The sequence below is a fragment of the Macaca thibetana genome, chromosome 13, assembly GCF_024542745.1.
Source record: "Macaca thibetana thibetana isolate TM-01 chromosome 13, ASM2454274v1, whole genome shotgun sequence".
NCBI classification, from domain to species: Eukaryota; Metazoa; Chordata; class Mammalia; order Primates; family Cercopithecidae; genus Macaca; species Macaca thibetana.
The window spans coordinates 3,400,994-3,414,924 of NC_065590.1; the positions used below are offsets into that span (position 1 = coordinate 3,400,994).

A 13,931-nucleotide genomic window follows, 5' to 3' on the forward strand; every position below is an offset into this window, starting at 1 on the left:
CATATATAACTTTCTGGGTCTGGTGCAAAATGAAAATGCTGGGCCCCTTGTTCAAAAAGCAGGAAAAGAGTGATGCTATAAAGCCCTCAAATAGAAAACATTTTCCTTTCTTTCACAATCTCTGTCATGGAGGTGTCTACAGAATTTGCTATACACGTTGTACTTCTCTGGGCATGGGGATACCTGGAGTGGGGGCGAGGGTAGCTTCTCAAGGGCCCTGTCTGCCTTGGGATGAGGCATATGTGTGCGGCCCACCAGTGTGGGCGTGCATTCCCCTCCTGCCAATCAGAGGCCCTACCGTGGTGTCCGAGTCATCAGGCATTTCCCCAATAACCCACAGCAACGGGCAACCCCCAGGGATTGCAAGACCCTCTTTGGAATGTCTTACTACCTGGATCAGGGATGGGCAAGATCCTTCCTGTGCCTGCACCTAGGCCCCTTCTTGGGGCAAGGGCAGCAATGGTCCCTGGACTCAGACAGGAAGTGGGAGGCTGCCTAGAGCCCAGGGTGCCAGGAGGCAGAAGTGCAGGCAGCACCTGCCCTGCAGAAACAGGCAGGAGGTGGGAACACAGTGAGTCAAAGCTCCATATGCCCCTGCACATGTACCATCAATTTGCAGCATCACAAATTCAAAGATTACAGGAAAAATTTTAAGATGGCAGCCACTAGCATTCAACTCCAAGGTGCCCTGCGTGATGCACACCAGTGTGGTCCCATGCATGGGGCCCATGAAAAGCTGGCCCTGCAGGAGGTAAATGGTAAAGATGGGATTTGAGGTCAGGTCACTTTGGTGTGAAACTCCACACAATTTCCATTATATGTGAGTACTCTCAGGGCAATGGGGACCAACTAAGGGCGCCCACTGTAGGCTCATAATGGCCAGTGCTGGGTGGAAACTATGTTGGGGTCTCTTTATAAAATCATCTTTGCTGGCTGGGCGCAGTGGCTCACTCCTATAATCTCAGCACTTTGGGAGGCCGAGGCAGGCGGATCACCTGAGGTCAGGAGTTCGAGACCAGCCTGACCAACATGGTGAAACCTGTCTCTACTAAAAATACAAAATTAGCTGGGCATGGTGGTGCATGCCTGCAATCCCAGCTACTTGGGAGGCTGAGGCAGGAGAATCACTTGAACCCGGGAGGTGGAGGTTGCAGTGAGCCAAGATGGTGGAGCATCACTGCACTGCAGCCTGGGCAACAAGAGCGAAACTCCATCTCAAAAAAAAAAAAAAAAATTTTTTTTTCTTTGCATCCATACCAAGGAAAAGTAAAAAGCTGCCCCTTGAAGATATTTCTTTTCATGAACTTTCTTGCAAGGGCTTCAAATTCTACTTTATAGGCATAAATTACTTAATGTTATTAATACTATGTGAAGAAACACATCCTTTGGTACTTTATTTTTTATTTTATTTATTTATTTCTTTGAGATGGAGTCTTGCTCTGTTGACCAGGCTGGAGTGCAGTGGCATGATCTTGGCTCACTGCAACCTCCACCTCCCAGGTTCAAGTGATTCTCCTGCCTCAGCCTCCTGAGTAGTTGGGACTACAGGTGCGCACCATCATGTCCGGCTAATGTTTTGTATTTTAGTGGAGATGGGATTTCACCATGTTGCCCAGGCTGGTCTCGATCTCCTGAGCTCAGGCAATCTGCCCACCTCGACCTCCCAAAGTGCTAGGATTAGAGGCATGAGCCACTGTACCCAGCCTGGTACTTTAGAATAAATTTCTCTGGTCATAGGTGCCCTTAGGTCACAAAGATGATTGTCATAAAAAGGAGACGGCATGCCTCCTCCATGCACACTTACAAAGCAAGGAATATATTCACTGTAGCCAGGACAAGGTAACAAGGCGTTCTCCTTAGTCCCCTTCTCAATGAGGGATTCGAAATAGCTGTGAAACATATGTGTCCAGTCTAACTTTTCTGTTGATAGACTAGACTGCCTTCAGAAAACTGTAAAATATACAAACCTCAGACTGATTTCTTATTGTGACGCTCTGAAGGCAGACAGCCTGGGTTCATTCCTGGCTCAGCCCCTGAGCACCTATGTAACCTTGGGCAAAGCTGCTTTAGGCTCTCTGAGCCTCTGTTCCCTCTCCGTAAGTGGGTATGACAATAATATTTGCCTCATAAAGTTATAAGGATGAAATGATTTAACATGTATAAAGTGCCTAGAGCAGCATCTGCCATGGGGACCTATAGACCTGTGAGCTGTTACTGAAAACTTTGTCCTGAATTTGGAGCCATCCATGCATATTGCAATCTTGGTCTGTCACCCATTGTATTTTTCACTGTGGTAAAAATTGCTTTTGAATACGCAGTAACAGGAGGGGTTAAAAATCCTCAAAATTGGCTTTAATGGATGATTAAGGTACTCCCTTGCGCAAAAACCTTCTTCGAAATGGGCTACACGTTCAGTGTCTGCTGCCAGAGATGCCCCCAAGCTCTCCCTGTCCTTGTGCTGCCCTTCTCACTCCCTGGCCTCACCGCTTCCATCCCCGAGCCTGGACGTATTCAAATGTCCCTCCTCTATAGAGCCCTGTTTTCAGGGCCCCTCCACCATGAAGCCCTCCTTGACCAATGCTAACGGAAGCAACAGCTGCTGGTTCTGATGCTGCATTAGGGTCTGCCGTGTTCATTTTCACTTGCCACAGCCTTGAACTTCATGAGGCCACTGGCCTCTTGGGTCAATGAGTGATCCCACCATCAATGTCACCCCATTCCTCCAGGCAAAGAGTGGGGTTCTCATGTGTTTAGCTTTCTCACAGAGCCTACATCCAGCTGTGTGTGCACACACTTGATACATATTTCCCATTCTGACATGCAGTGGGATAAGGCTTAATTACCTATAACTATAAAATAGGGATAATAGGCCGGGCGTGGTGGCTCATGCCTGTAATCCCAGCACATTGGGAGGCTGAGGCAGGCAGATCACCTGAGGTCAGGAGTTCGAGACCAGCCTGGCCAACATGGTGAAACCCTGTCTTTACTAAAAACACAAAAAAATTAGCTGGGCATGGTGGTGGACGCCTGTAATCCCAGATACTTGGGAAGCTGAGGTTGGAGAATCGCCTGAACTTGGGAGGCAAAGGTTGCAGTGAGCCGAGATCGTGCCATTGTACTCCTGCTTGGGCGACAGAGCGAGACTCCCTCTCAGAAAAAAAGGATAATAATGGTACTTTCCTCACTGAGCAGTTCTAAGGACTCAGCCAAGTTAGATGTTAAATGCTTACAACAGTGTCTGGATATAGAAAGTACCCTAGAAGTGTGTGTTAGGTAAGGACACACAAAATTCCTGTGGCAGCCTACGGTCCCTAACAGCAGCCTATGGGTGCTCTACCCAAGTACCCACAAGTTAAGAGATAGCCCCTTCCCCTCCACGTCCCCCCACCCCCCGCACCCCAGTCCCAGCCCCAGGCCTACCTTGCGTTTCCTCTTGGATTTTGGCAAAGCCTTTTCTGCAGGTGTGTCTGAGGTGTGGCTGGGCAGTGCGCTCTCAGAGTCCTTGGTGGCAGGGGCGCTCAAGACCCCTGGTTCCTGCGGCAGGTGCTCTGGGATCCTGGACAGGAGGGTCAGGTCGATTTTGACCCAAAGAGACCTGACCTCATCACTGTCCTTTAGAGGGGACAGAAGTTCGTTCCGGCCAAAGGGGACCAGGGTGTAGAACTGCTCCTCCAGCTCCTTGGCGATGTCACTGGTGGTCCTGGCGTTGATGGAGCCTACAGGGGCCCTGGGACCATTGCCCCCGTTGGCAGCGGCCTCCTTCAGCCTCTGATCATTCCCGGAGGAGGCAGAGGCAGCCACGGTCTGTGCTTTGGACAGAGGGTACTCCTCCTGCTCGGACTCCAGGTCGGAGTCCGAGGAGGAGGACGACGATGACGACTCAGTCTCAATGAACTCCTTGGATTTGGGGACGATCCTGCTCAGCCCCCGCGTGCGGCGCTTCTCGCAGGTCACGGAGGAGCGCAGCTCCTTGCGGTGGCTCGCTCTGTTGTTGCCACAGGGCCTGGTTTTGGTGGGCTCCGGGGGGACCACCACGCTTGCGCCCAGTGCGTCCGGGGCCGCGGGCTCCTCGGGCCGGTGGAGGTTGGCGCCGTCCCCGGCTGAGGTCCTCTCCGCGCGCCTGGTGGGCTTCTTGCCCGCCGACCTCCGGGCGGGCGCAGGTGCGTTCTCCGCGGGCGCACAGGGCACTGCGGGCGGCGGGGCGGCTGCGCTCACAGCCACGGCCACGGCCGCGGGCGGGGACTTCTGCTTCACGCCTTTACTCCCAGGGGCCTTGTTGGCTGTCCTCGGCCTCTGCTCCTCCTTGCAGGTGCTCTTGACCTCCTTCTCCCTCAGGCTGGGCTGGCAGACGTCGGGGACTTTCCCACAGTCCTGGACGTCCTCTTTCACCGGGTTGTAGTACTGATTGCTCTCTGGCCCGTGGCTTTCGTTTTGGATCAGAATAGGAGGCTTGTGGGGATTAACTTTGTTCAGCCATTTATCCAGCTGCCACTTGTTAGAGGATGCCGGTTCAGCCTGAAAGCAGGAAACCGGTGACAAACAAAACATCTTTCATTACGGGCTCACTTAACAGGGGCCTGGCTGTTTTCATCTGGACTTAACTCCTCTAAGGGTATGAGCAGAAAACGAATGGGCCGGAAGCAAAGGGAAAATGGAAGCATTAAGTGTGTGTCACAGCCCCATGTGGCACTCAGGATGCCTGGATGATGCTGTCCTTACCTGCCCGTGGCACTAAATGTCCTTGCAGCACTTTCAAGTGTCTTTGAAAAAATAACGAAAGCATTGTGTCTCATTAGAACCCATTTCCTAGTACTTTTGAGTGTTAGTATATATATATATATTTTATAATTATATGTACATATGTAAACTTGACATTCTCTAAAACTTAACTAGAGAATAGTTTAGAGGCCCTGAGCATAAATCCCTTGTTTTTTTTGGTGAGACTTAAACCTTTGGGAAGATCTGAAGAGGGGACTAAGTGGAACCTGCAATCCCAAACAATTAACACACGATTTATGTGTTGAGGGCAGGTAGGCTGTAGTTATTTGGTGGTAGGAGCAATGACCTTGGGAAGATGGCTTGTTTTGCATATAGATCTATTTCAGAGGGACTTGTGTATCTCTGGCAGCCTGACTGGGTCAGTCTATCTCCAACCTGCTTCCATCACACTTTGCTAGAAATATTTTGGACATGGAGGTGAGATGGAACACTTTCCCGCAAGCAGTTTTGCTGACTTAGAGCAACTCAAGAAAGTCACTGGTTTGGAACTGTGGCCTACAGGTTGGCTCTGGGACTGAAGGTGTGGGGATAGCTAGGGAATGCCCTGAAATGGATGGGAAATGTGTCGATGCATATTGTTCCTTGAAGAGGTCTGTAGTTTTCAGTTGTGTCTCTAAGAATCTATGTCTCGGAAAAATAAATAAATAAATAAAGGACCAATCCAATAATTTTACAGGGATTAAATGCCGATGTCTAAAAAAAGTCAATTTATCCAGTATTATGATTAGTAAGACAAAAAAAGATGTATTGAGAATTAGAGAATTTTAGCCAGAGTACTTTCAATTTGTGACTCTAAGTGAAATGGGGAAAATATGTTGGCTAAGGTGATATGTTTTTTTCTTCCCTGTGGCCTTCCACCTTTCGAATTCGTGTCATCCGTTGTTTCAGGGGAGACCAGATACAAGGCTAGAGTAAGAAGACATTGCTTAGGCTCCATACTTCAAGCTTGATCAGTTTAAGTCTAGAGCAAATTGAGTCTGTTGCCAGAGAAAAAACAGTTTAACATAATAAATTGAAAAGGTTCCTTTGAAGTATCAGGTTTGTTTTTCAACAGTGAGGCCTGTATTAAGAGCAGAACTTGGCTGGGTGTGATGGCTCACGCCTGTAACTTTGGGAGGCCCAGCACTTTGGGAGGCAGAGGTGGGCGGATCACAAGGTCATGAGATCGAGATCATCCTGGCCAACGTGGTGAAACCCTGTCTCTACTAAAAATACAAAAAATAAGCCGGGCATATTGGTGGGCGCCTGTAGTCCCAGCTATTCGAGAGGCTGAGGCAGGAGAATGGTGTGAACCCGGGAGGTGGAGCTTGCAGTGAGCAGAGATCGCGCCACTGCACTGCAGCCTGGGCGACAGAGCGAGACTCCGTCTCAAAAAAAAAAAAAAAAAAAGAGCAGACCTCAGCGCTCTTGGCCTCACCCCAGGCATTGAGGATTTCAGAGGGGGAACAAGAATCATAGATGCAGGGGCCCTGGCTGAGTCCGGGGCACAGCTCAGGGAAATGGGAAGCCTCTGATGGACCAGAGGGGCCTGGGGCCAAAAGGAATTGGCCACAGAGCATGGGGATCGGGCAACCAGAGCTATGACATGGACTGTGGACATCTTGCTGGTTGCCTGAAACCAGATGGGACCAACTGCCCTTCAGGGCAGACTGGCACAGGGTGGCTGGTGACTTGGAGAAGCAGGAAAATTTCAGTGAAGGCCAGAAGGAGGATGAAGGCCCCTTCCCTGGGCTGTGAGGATGCAGAAGCCCATCCTGGAGTATAGGTGGGGAAGGGGGGACCCCCCTGGCCCTGACACAGATTCTGGTCTCTGACATGACTTTTTTCTTTGCTTGTTTTCATGCCACCAACAGAACCAGAGGCTCCAGAGAAATATGCAAATGAGTAGAAAGACAACGTTTTTGCTCTGAGTTCTATGTAAATCATGACCTCGCTTTATTTAGCTTCTCCAGAGAACGGGAACATGGGAAACCTATGGAGCGTGCCCGGTGCATGTGGCAGTGGTAGGTGTCCTCCCATGGTCAGAGAAAGCAGGACAGTGGGACACAGAACAGCTTCTCGGCCAAGGGGATCCCTCACCTCCCCTGAGATTAGCTGAGACCGCCTGAAAGCTACTTTGGTGGCAAAAATCAATGGCTTCTAATTTTGTCTCCCCCAACCCCCTTTTCTCTCATTAAGTCAGTGCCTTCACCTGTGCCTCAGCTTCCCTAGAAAAATGGGGCACAGTAAATAGGAACGGGTGCTGAAGGGGCCTCTTGCAGAAAGGGCGCACATTGGGAGAGGGCGCGCGCGCGCACACACACACACACACACACACACACACACACGGTAGAACACACCCCTCAGGCTGGCCCCACCACTGCGTTTCACGCTAGTTCTCCTCGCTGCCACCATCCAGAGCCTTCTACCGCTCACATCTCATATGTGAGAGAACACGGAAGTCTGTCTGTAGCCAAAACACAGCTGCACATGGGAAAATTCACCCTGAAACTTCCCAGCAGGAGCATTAACAGAAGGGCAGAATTTAATACATTTAGTACAGGCCCACTGCCTGGTATGCTTTAGGGTCATTTTTTCGGCACTTCACAGCTGAAGAAATCAGTTTGAAGTACCCACTTTCCACACATCACTAAATCATACTTTTTTTTTTTTTTTCTCAAGGATCTACAATAACCTCCTATTGCCTCTCAAACAAAATCCAAATTCCTAAGGCTGGCGTTCAAGGGCGTCCATTATCTTCCACTGTCAGAATACCTACAGTTTAACTCCCACTTCATGTGTATTATCTCATTTAATCTTTACCGCTAAGAACGGTTATCACCCCTAACTTGTAGATGAGGCTCAGAGAGCCTAAGGGACATACCAAGCGCTGCACAGCTACCGGGCTCTACCGAGACTAACTTCGTACTCATCTAGGTTTAAAGACCAGCTGTCTCCACTGCTGCATCACTGTGTCTCCCACGACTGTCTGGCAGAGCCTCGTGAGAGGGGGACCGCATTCCTTCGAGAAATGTCAGTCTTCAACCTAAGATGACAGAATTAGATCCGAATTTTGGAGAAAACACCAAGAACACTCCAAACAGTACTTGTTGCCCTCTGTTACACTCAATTGCCTTGTTTTTTGATGTTTGTATTTGTTTCATGTGTATATATGTCTTGTGTCTTCAAAAAAGCCAAATGCTTCTTTCAGGCGAGGGCCAGGTCTCTGTTTCTTTAGTATCCCTTGCGGCATCTATACTAGGTCAGGGAGGCAGATTACTACGTCTGTCCTCCTAATAAGAACTCACAATGAGCTGTCACTCACATTGTGCCACTTATTCCTTTATCATCATCATTCCCGCCCCCACCCACAACCTCACAGATTAGGCAGAGCAGGAATATCTTGCATTCTGGAAATGAGGCAGTTGTGACCAAGGAAGCTGCAAGGATACAGAGTTTAGTGGCAGTGAGGAGGGGAAACTCAGGCTGCAGACGCCAGGCCACGGCATGCAGCAGTCCGCCTCCTGAGCCGTCCACCCGGGGTTTCTGCCCAAGCTTCTGGTTTGTTTGCTGGCTCGCTGCTTTATATTTTCAGCCACGACTCTCCTCCCTAATTGATCTTCCCTCTGACTCAGGCGCCAGCTCTCCACCATGCACTCTGCTCCCTGCTTCATCTAAATCCTTCAAGTACCTGCTGCCACGGACCTCATAGGCACCTAATAAATGAGAAGCTTGTTGAATCAGTGAGCAACTTGAATCGCATTTCTGCTGATTTTAAAGAACGATCTAGGGCAGCATTTTCCAAAATGTGCTCTGAGCTCATCTGTCCCATGAAGGAGGATTTCCAGAGTCAGATCGATTTGGGAAATGTCACAATGGAAAACACAGTACACCCAAGCCATAGTAAGGGCTGGGTGATGATTCTGTAGGTAAAGAGGTGGGATAAACCTATTTTATCCCAGATCTCCTCAACATGATGTGTCTGGGATATTTTTTTTTCTCCTACATAATATTTATTGTACAACAAAGGTCGAGGGAGTTCCGTGTGTGGGGTCAACATGTTAACTGAGTGGAAAAGCAACTTCCCCTGCAAAGCTCTGGTGTAAGAGGCTGTACAGTGCCCGGAAAGCAGATTAGACTCCGGTGAGAAAAAGTATTCTGAGACCAATGAAGCCCACATCATGCCACAGAGCAGGCCCCTCCATGCCGCGTGGGAACATGGCATTACCATACTACAGTGATTTACGTGAAACAAATTGGCTCTCAACACACACAGCAGAAAGAACATCTCCTACACATCTCAGCTGAGCCCAGTGGGTTTTCTGAGTGCTGGGACACGGTGGGGAGAATGCAGGGCGCCTCCTACGCCCACAGCAGGATGTTACAGCAGGGGAGTGAGGAACAAAGGCATTCTGCTTCAAAGCAGCACAAACTGGTCTGAGCAGCGGAATGTGAGGTGCATGGCTATGAAGAGCCCGACTGTCATGTGGGGTTGAGGAAAAGGAGTCTCACTGCTCTCTGTAAGGTGACCTGGGCCAGCTCCGCCAGACCAGGCAGCACAGTTGCGGAGGACACACAGGGTGATGTTACTTCCCGCCTTTGCCATTTGCAGTCTGCAAACTCATTTTCTTTCTAAAGGGTGTGTGTGTCTGTATTATCCTTCGGAAAAATGTTAAAAGAACTTTGCTTTTATTCCAACAAATACATTTCTTTCCTGCAGAAAGAAAGAACGTGCAGCGTGGCTAACACACGACCTGCTGCTTCCGCAGTTCTCTGTGTAGGGAAGCCAGGAATTCAAAACCACACGTAGCCTCAGGTGACTTAAACTTTTAAGACTGACTCCTTTAGGAGGCTCTTGCCGCCTCTCCTTAGTGAGGGGCCTCTGATAGCTGCTGGAAGAAGTGACAAGAGCCTCCTTTCATCACCCAAGAGTTCAAGTCTTTGTAATTATCTCAGTGACATTTAAAAAGCACTGGCTTAAAGCACTTTATAACTGCACTGCTCTTTTTTTTTTTTTTTCTTTTTCTTTGAGACGGAGTCTGTCTCTGTCACCCAGACTGGAGCGCAGTGGTATGATCCTGGCTCACTGCAACCTCCGCCTCCAGGATTCAAGTGATTCTCCTGCCTCAGGCTCTTGAGGAGCTGGATTACAGGCACCCACCACCACGCCCGGCTAATTTTTGTATTTTTAGTAGAGACGTGGTTTCACCATGTTGGTCAGGCTGGTCTCGAACTCCTGACCTCGTGATCCACCTGCCTCGGCCTCCCAAAGTGCTGGGATTACAGGTGTGAGCCACTGCGCCCGGCCAACTGTACTGGTCTTAAATGAGGTTTCAGTCAACACGGGAGCTCTAGGACCTATATTTCAGGATGAAAATAAGACTGAACATTCATGAATTTAACCTGCAAAGCCACAAGGAGGAGCCTGGATGGGGGATCTTCAGACACATGAACACTTTTTGGATATCCCCACTGCCTACCCTGTCCTTGTACTGTCCCTGGGACACAGTTATTTCTTCTAACTAAATATTCCAGAATTTCTCTACAAAGTATAGCAGAAAGCAGGCTTTAAAGAAGCTGGCTCAACTCTTCTACTTTATCTAACTCCTGTATGTTTTTCATTTTGAATTATCCCCATTAGAATGTCACCTCTATGCAGATAGGGACATTTTCTGTCCTATAATTGCATATTCCAGGGCCAAGTACTGTGTGACTGATGCTCAGTAAATATTTGTTGAATGAATTCTGAATGAGTAAATGAATGAATGAATGAGCAAATGAAATTATGCGGAAGGAATAATAATTTAGTTTCTAGGAAAAGCCAGGGTTATGTTACCATAAGGCTTTCATAGGTTAATGTTGCTAAGAGCCTTCTCCTTATACAGAGATAGACAGTTGGATAAATAGATGGACAGATAGACGGATAGATGGAGAGACAGAGACAGAACCTCATGGGAAGGAGAGCGTGGAGAGACGGCATGGTTCAAGATGAATGGAGAGTCCTGAGGCAGGGCAGAAGGATGCTGAGGAGAAAATGAGGAGAGTGGGGAAACAAAATCTCCCTGATTTCACAGTGCTCCTGCAAAAATCCTCAGCCTCCTGAAAGAAGTAGGGAGGGGAAAAACCTGAAGGGACTGAAGAGCCACTCTGTGAACCTGAGATGGAAATACCACTGCTTTCAGGTATGATAACATCTAAGGCACCGCTATAAAAGCTGGACACGGGGAGGCTGATCCGGCCCATTAAGATGCTCCCCTCCCACTATGATGGTTTGTAGAAGTGGGTTTAGTTCCATTTCAGAGCCTATTTAGGAATATGGTCCCCCACAGGGTACAGAGGGTTGCAAGTAAAAAATTAAACCTGACCATCACAGTCATGTCAAATGTTTACACACTCAAGAAGAAACTCTATTTTATTCCTTGTTTAGAAATTGGAGTCTACCCTTAAAGCTCTGCAGCCTGGGGAAGTTTCTCTCAGCCCTCTCCCAAGAATCTTCGTGCTCTGAATTACTATTTAATTTTCCCCTTTCTACTTTAAAGTAGAAATAGCAATGGTTTTTATTGGTACCTTCTAATGTTTTTATAGGAGGCACCTAAATCTTCCACATAGATACTCATCACAGCTCTAAAAGGTTCCATCACTTTTTGGAGGTTGATGCTAATTTTTCTTTTTATATTTTCACAAAGAAAACACAGTTAAGAAGGTTTTATTAATATTTATAGCCCTTGTTCTTCTGATCCATGACAAACGGCAAAAAGGTAAGAATCTGACCACGTCCAATCCATAAAACCCCTTTCCCTGTGATTTACAGGTGGTCACACTTCCCAGGCGGTGAGTGGCCCTGTCCAGTGACTGCCCTGGCTGACCCCGAGGGAGACCTGAGCCATAAGTTATTTCCTGTCAGTGATGTTTACAGCATACTTGGAAATTTCTGGAAGTCAAGATAGAGATTTGGGAGCAATGAAAGTTGATGTTTCTGTACTTCAAAGGAAGCTGTGTAATTAGGACACTGTGAGGTGGGGAAAGCATGGGGAAAATGTGGAGCCCAAGGCCCACAGCCTCCTCCTGTCCAGCACCTGGCTTGGGGCTCTGCAGGAGGGAGGAGACCTGCAGCAGTGTGACAGGGACGATGCCAGGACTTGCTATCATCCTGGAGACAAAAGTGGGCAGAGGAGGGGCCTGAGCCAGGTAGCGCTTACCTCAGGGCTGGAGAAGTGGGGGGGCTTGCTGCCCTCACTCTCGCTGGAGCTGCTCTCGGTCTCCGAGTCAGATCCTGAGCTGCTCTCTGAGTCGCTGGAGGAGCTGCTGCTGCCGCTGCTGCTGCTGCTGCTGCTGCCCTTGCTGGAAGGCACTGAGGTTCTGCAGTTGGGCTGCTGGACCACGGTGCTGCCAGCCCACGAGACCCCCGGGAAGGAGAGGGAAGGAAAGCCAAGTGAGCAAACAGGAAAACACCACCAAGCTGTCATGCACCCCAAGGAGGAAGGAGGCACGCAGCCTACACATCTGTCAACCATGACCTGGAACTCAAAGAGCAGGCATCGAGGTCAAAGTCATCCTAAAGGTTAAAGCAACTCATATATAGAAGTAAAATCGGGAGTGAAGTTGGTGCCCCTTGGTAGTCGGGCACTGGTTATTCGTGTGGCCATTTTGGAAGGGAAGGTGGTGTAACATTCAAATGGCTGTTTCTATTTTGCTGCTGTTCTGGGAATGGCTTTTAAAATGCATCCCCAAATCCAATCATCTACAAAAATGCAAGGAAATCCAAAAAGCTTGAACTATTTTGCAAAGCATGAAAATGACTGCTTTATTTTTGCCCTAGAGGAAAATGCAGCATGATGGCAGGGATTAGGCAGAGGGCTGTCAGGAAGGGCATGGCATTCTGCTCTGAGCTTTCATGGCCTGCTGGAAGGTTCCAGAGACCGAGGGACTGTCCAAGTTCATGTCTTGCTTCCTCCCTTTTCCCACCTGTAGTTGAGTGCTGTAGCGATTACAGGTGCTGGGATGTTGTTATAAACTGTAACCTTTCTTTGAGCGCTTTCCTGGAGAACTGAAGATCCCTCGCTGACACACTTTTGTATATTCTGGGCTTTACAATTCAATCCCAGTGCTGTGGCTTATAGGAACTGCATTTCACATTTATACTTGATGTTTACATCCATGCTGAAATTTGCCAGAAAGTCATTACATACTCAAAGATAACAAGAAAAATTGACTGATGCTTTCCAATAGTAATTCATTAACCATAAAAATTCAAATAGCATACATCCACCCAGAATGTGTTCGAGCAAAAAAGAAAATTTCAGTCCTCACATAATATTCAACATCTTCAACGTCCTTTATTAACAAAATCGAAAGACACCATAATGTGTTCTTTTGAGGTCAAGCTCTAAATACCAAAAATGCCAGTCACTCTTGTATGTTGAGTCAGCAAATACCTGCTTGCTTCCACCTATGACCAGCGCTTCTATAGGACCGAGCATCAGTGAAGGCCAGGGGCCAGGGAGCTTGTGGGGGTTGATGGTCTCAAGTGCAAAGCAGCCTGGACACGATAAAGGACTCCTTTTACCCATCCCTTAAATCTTTGATACATGCTTTGCCCCACGAGGACTTTCATGAATCCTGGGTATGGGGGTGGGGATGGAGGCAACACTCACTGCAGCTTTGTTTCTATAAAAACCGCCAGACAAGAAACTATCTTGCAGGATAGCTAAAAATAAAAGCACCTCTTGGAACGGCAGGGTTAGGGGAACTAGAGTTTGGATATAACTTTCCCCAGTGGGGTTTTCATTTCTTTCACCAATGTTGCCGCCCATACTGATTGTCTGGCAAAATTCTTCAGCATCAGACAACATCTGCACGTTCATGCCTTGCCTGAGCTGCAGCACTTTCTTTTCCAGCCTGTTGTTATTTGTGTCTAGAATTGAGTGAGGGATCCTGGATCTTAAGACAGAGTAGGGCAAGGGACAGTTAGAGCTCAGGGGCCGTAATATTTCTTTCCTTCCTTATGAACAAAAATCCGTCTTTCCTGTTGGCTGAATCTAGATGGTTACTATCAATGGAATCACAAAAAAAAAGACGATTGAATTCTGACTGAACATGAACATCTGGGATCCAGGTTAATAGTTTGTAGAACCTGACAGAAACAAGCAATGGGGAATATTTAATAAATGGTG

At 48.2% G+C, this 13,931-nt stretch overlaps 2 protein-coding genes across 3 annotated transcripts in view; both read right to left on the reverse strand.

The window, feature by feature from the left end:
• MITD1 (microtubule interacting and trafficking domain containing 1) overlaps positions 1–13,931 on the reverse strand; it is a 977,552-nt gene that overhangs the window by 445,173 nt on the left and 518,448 nt on the right. The gene's annotated exons all lie outside the window — the stretch shown is intronic.
• AFF3 (ALF transcription elongation factor 3) overlaps positions 1–13,931 on the reverse strand; it is a 579,971-nt gene that overhangs the window by 47,064 nt on the left and 518,976 nt on the right. For both annotated transcript variants that reach the window (XM_050755037.1, XM_050755038.1), the window contains 2 exons: positions 11,958–12,144; positions 3,421–4,515 (listed from right to left, as the gene is read on the reverse strand). In XM_050755037.1, coding sequence (XP_050610994.1) covers positions 3,421–4,515; positions 11,958–12,144 — 1,282 coding nt within the window. The remainder of the gene's footprint in view (positions 1–3,420; positions 4,516–11,957; positions 12,145–13,931) is intronic.